Source organism: Electrona antarctica, assembly GCF_951216825.1.
Source record: "Electrona antarctica genome assembly, chromosome: 6".
Classification (NCBI taxonomy): domain Eukaryota; kingdom Metazoa; phylum Chordata; class Actinopteri; order Myctophiformes; family Myctophidae; genus Electrona; species Electrona antarctica.
In genome coordinates this window covers 55803041-55808463 of record NC_136811.1, presented here as the reverse complement: position 1 = coordinate 55808463, position 5423 = coordinate 55803041, and the positions used below count along the sequence as shown (strand labels likewise).

The 5423-nt window shown below is 38.9% G+C and overlaps 1 protein-coding gene across 3 annotated transcripts in view; it reads right to left on the bottom strand.

Annotated features, from left to right (window-relative positions):
* The window catches only part of nfkbid (nuclear factor of kappa light polypeptide gene enhancer in B-cells inhibitor, delta), a 36794-nt gene extending 33048 nt beyond the window's left edge, over positions 1–3746 (bottom strand). For all 3 annotated transcript variants that reach the window (XM_079503207.1, XM_079503208.1, XM_079503209.1), the window contains exon 1: positions 3523–3746. In XM_079503207.1, the coding sequence (XP_079359333.1) occupies positions 3523–3538 (16 nt within the window). In that variant the 5' untranslated portion in view covers positions 3539–3746. The remainder of the gene's footprint in view (positions 1–3522) is intronic.
* Between the last annotated feature and the right edge of the window lie 1677 nt (positions 3747–5423).

Genomic DNA, 5423 nt, shown 5'->3' with positions numbered 1-5423 from the left:
AGCCGATCTACAAGCTCACAACGCATCGCGCTGCAACGCGTTGTGAGCTTGTAGATCGGCTATTTTCAGCATGCAACCAAGTGTAAAATGACTTATACTGGATCTCTGGTCCACTAGTCCCTTCCTAACATTTTAGTCTAGTTTTTATTTGTTGACAAAATTGTCTATATTTAGTCTTACTTTTAGTCATCATAGCTTAGTTTTTATTTAGTTTCCATTTCGTTTTCGTCAGTGAAAAAAAACCCAATAATGTTTTCTCCTATGTCCAGCTTTGTCTGTTTGTGTTACACAAACACGATTATTTGATTGGCGGATCACCCCATAGCCACGATTTGATTGGCTGATCACACCCCATAGCCATGATTTGATTGGCTGAGCCAAAGTAATACATTGAGGATAAAATAAGCAGATGCGTTCCAGATCTCAACGTGGTTAAAAAGAAAGAAAAAAACACCTGACCCCAAAAGGTCAATGTGTGACCTTTACACTGTAAAGGTCACTGATGAGTGCGCGTGCGTGCGTGCGTGCGTGCGTGCGTGCGTGCGTGCGTGCGTGCGTGCGTGCTGATGATGAGGGACACTTTCACTTTCTACTGCACTGACTCACACTACAATCACCTGATGATGATGATGTCATCTGTCTAAGCTACGGCAGTGTTGATTGTGACAGCACATTTTTATTTAGTTTTAGTCATATAATCTTTAGTTTTGACAAAAAAAATCCATTTAGTTTTAGTCATATAATCTTTAGTTTTGACCCCCAAAAAAATCCATTTAGTTTTAGTCATATAATCTTTAGTTTTGACCCCCAAAAAAATCCATTTAGTTTTAGTCATATAATCTTTAGTTTTGACAAAAAAAATCCATTTAGTTTTAGTCATATAATCTTTAGTTTTGACAAAAAAAATCCATTTAGTTTTAGTCATATAATCTTTAGTTTTGACAAAAAAAATCCATTTAGTTTTAGTCATATAATCTTTAGTTTTGACAAAAAAATCCATTTAGTTTTAGTCATATAATCTTTACAAAAAAATCCATTTAGTTTTAGTCATATAATCTTTAGTTTTGACAAAAAAAATCCATTTAGTTTTAGTCATATAATCTTTAGTTTTGACAAAAAAAATCCATTTAGTTTTAGTCATATAATCTTTAGTTTTGACAAAAAAAATCCATTTAGTTTTAGTCATATAATCTTTAGTTTTGACAAAAAAAATCCATTTAGTTTTAGTCATATAATCTTTAGTTTTGACCCCCAAAAAATCCATTTAGTTTTAGTCATATAATCTTTAGTTGACAAAAAAAATCCATTTAGTTTTAGTCATATAATCTTTAGTTTTGACAAAAAAAATCCATTTAGTTTTAGTCATATAATCTTTAGTTTTGACCCCCAAAAAATCCATTTAGTTTTAGTCATATAATCTTTAGTTTTGACAAAACAAATCCATTTAGTTTTAGTCATATAATCTTTAGTTTTGACCCCCAAAAAATCCATTTAGTTTTAGTCATATAATCTTTAGTTTTGACCCCCAAAAAAAATCTATTTAGTTTTAGTCATATAATCTTTAGTTTTGACCCCAAAAAAAATCCATTTAGTTTTAGTCATATAATCTTTAGTTTTGACCCCAAAAAAAATCTATTTAGTTTTAGTCATATAATCTTTAGTTTTGACCCCAAAAAAAATCCATTTAGTTTTAGTCATATAATCTTTAGTTTTGACAAAACAAATCCATTTAGTTTTAGTCATATAATCTTTAGTTTTGACCCCCAAAAAATCCATTTAGTTTTAGTCATATAATCTTTAGTTTTGACCCCAAAAAAAATCCATTTAGTTTTAGTCATATAATCTTTAGTTTTGACCCCCAAAAAATCCATTTAGTTTTAGTCATATAATCTTTAGTTTTGACCCCAAAACAAATCCATTTAGTTTTAGTCATATAATCTTTAGTTTTGACAAAAAAAATCCATTTAGTTTTAGTCATATAATCTTTAGTTTTGACAAAGAAAATCCATTTAGTTTTAGTCATATAATCTTTAGTTTTGACCCCCAAAAAATCCATTTAGTTTTAGTCATATAATCTTTAGTTTTGACCCCAAAAGAAATCCATTTAGTTTTAGTCATATAATCTTTAGTTTTGACCCCAAAAAAAATCCATTTAGTTTTAGTCATATAATCTTTAGTTTTGACCCCCAAAAGATCCATTTAGTTTTAGTCATATAATCTTTAGTTTTGACCCCCAAAAAATCCATTTAGTTTTAGTCACATTTTGGCCACCTTTTAGTGTCGGCCTATAGTTTTAGTCGAGTCCGAATTTAGCAGATCTACAAGCTCAGACAGCTCGACGGACATTCTTCGTCATGGTTTTGGTCGACGAAATCATCACTGAGCTATTGTGGAAAAACGTCAGATCTACAAGCTCACAGCGTGTCCCTTTGCACTCACGTTGTGAGTTTGTAGATCCGATATGTTCAGTTTGGATACCGGTGGTTTCTCTTTTGTGTCGATCTTGCAATAAAAGCTTTGGGAACCTCTGTGTGTGTGCGCGTGCGTGCGTGTCTGCCTGCGTGCGTGCGTGCGTGTGCATGTTGTGTAACATTCAAATAGTGACAGTGGAAACCCCTGGATAGTGAGTCACGTGTGTGGGAGGGAGGGGATTCCACACACACACACACACACACACACACACACACACACACACACACACACACACACACACACACACACACACACACACACACACACACACACACACACACACACACACACACAGTCAGTGATGACGATAACATCATAACACACAGACAGACAGACAGACAGACAGACAGACAGACAGACAGGTCTGTAACTCTGAGAGTGTAACAAATGGAACCAAATGGACCCTTACAGGTCTGTAACATTGAAAGTGTATAGGCTACAAATGGAACCAAATGGACCCTTACAGGTCTGTAACATTGAAAGTGTATAGGCTACAAATGGAACCAAATGGACCCTTACAGGTCTGTAACAGTGAAAGTGTATAGGCTACAAATGGAACCAAATGGACCCTTACAGGTCTGTAACAGTGAAAGTGTATAGGCTACAAATGGAACCAAATGGACCCTTACAGGTCTGTAACATTGAAAGTGTATAGGCTACAAATGGAACCAAATGGACCCTTACAGGTCTGTAACATTGAAAGTGTATAGGCTACAAATGGAACCAAATGGAGAGTGTAGACCTACACATGGAACCGTATATATAAACCCAATAGTTTACAATATTGTTAAAAATCTACATTATAAGTCTACAGAATGAGATCATGTAAACAATAATTGTTATGTTTGCCTGTCAATACAGCATGCGTGGACACAATCTTATCCAACGACAACGAAAACAAAATAAGTGCTGGGTCTGAGACTGAGAGGCTAAATCATGTCATCAAATAGTGGTCCGTGGCTCCAATGCCTAATACATATTAATGGACCTTAAATTGGTATGAAACTTGAAAAGTATTGAATGAAAACCACTGAATTGTAGGCTACTCACATTTGTCCCAGTGCATGTCAGAGTGTCGTAGAAAGCCTATCTCTCTCTCTCTCTCTCTCTCTCTCTCTCTCTCTCTCTCTCTCTCTCTCTCTCTCTCTCTCTCTCTCTGCTCAGAAAGATGTTGTCCAAATGCTGCACTTCAACTGTTTATAACTGAACTGTCAAGATGTTCGTCAGCGGAGCTAGCCTGCCTGAAGCAGTGTGTGTGTGTGTGTGTGTGTGTGTGCGAGAGAGAGAGTCAGTGAGTTACACTAACACACGTGTGTTCACTGTGTTGTTGTTAACGACACGCCCCCATAGAGTTATGCACGCCCCCCTACTGCAGCCCACCACGCCCACTGCTACTGGCATGCTTTTTGAGTGGTGGAGCCACGGAGCTATTTTACAGTACATTTCAAGCACAAACTCAATACAAAGGCTGTTAACTGTGAGTGGACGACCCAATTAAGCATTACACTTGTTTACAACAGGGTCCACCATGTTCAATTCATCAAAACATTTAGAGACGTACAAATAGACACTTCTATATAGACAAAGAACAGTACAGGAATTCATCATAATGGAGGTAAAAAGGGAAAAGAAACATATACAGTGAGGGGAAAAAGGGGGGGGCGGTGGGGGGGGGTTCAGATTTTACGGGGGCCAGTTTCGAATTGCAGCCATCCGTAGGTGCCCTTTGAGAGCGGTTTTGAAGGAGTCAAGGGATTCGCATGTCTTAATGACTGTTGGTAGGGCGTTCCACATTTTGGTGGCATAGGAGCGAAAATAATTTAGTCCCTTGTTTGTGCCGAATCTGGGTTGAACATGATTCGTTGCACTCCCTCTGGTGTTGTGGGTGTGGACTTCGTTAACATTAAGGAATTTGATGAATTGAACCTGGTGGACCCTCTTGTAAACAAGTGCAATGCTTAATTGGGTCATCCACTCACAGTTAACAGTCTTTGTATTGAGTTTGTGCTCGAAATGTATTGTAATTCTGCAAACTGTTAATAAATATTTCAATCAATCAATCAAAAAATGTGTGTCACTGGCTGGCTGGCACACACACACACACACACACACACACACACACACACACACACACACACACACACACACACACACACACACACACACACATTAACTGTAGGCTATATTATGATGATTTCGGGTGTGACAGTACAGTACAGTACAGTACAGTACAGTACAGTACAGTACAGTACAGTACAGTACAGTACAGGGCACGTTCCTGGGGGTCTGGATGTTCCGGGGACCCTACAACATAATGTTCAGATGGGGGTCCCTGGTACAAAATAATGTTCAGATGGGGGTCCCTGGTACAACATAATGTCCAGATGGGGGTCCCTGGTACAACATAATGTTCAGATGGGGGTCCCTGGTACAACATAGTGTTCAGATGGGGGTCCCTGGTACAACATATGTCCAGATGGGGGTCCCTGGTACAACATAGTGTTCAGATGGGGGTCCCTGGTACAACATAATGTTCAGATGGGGGTCCCTGGTACAACATAATGTTCAGATGGGGGTCCCTGGTACAACATAATGTTCAGATGGGGGTCCCTGGTACAACATAGTGTTCAGATGGGGGTCCCTGGTACAACATAGTGTTCAGATGGGGGTCCCTGGTACAACATAGTGTTCAGATGGGGGTCCCTGGTAGGCTACAACATAATGTTCAGATGGGGGTCCCTGGTACAACATATCAAATGATGTCCAGTTGGGGGTCCCTGGCACAGCATTATGTCCAGATGAGGTCGCTGGTAGGCTACAATGCACATATAGGGGTCCCTGGTACAACATATGTTCAGATGGGGGTCCCTGGAACAACATTCCGATTGGGGGAACATGAACATGTGGCAGCGGTGGCAGCGGTGGCCGAACGGATTGCGGAGCGGTCTTGA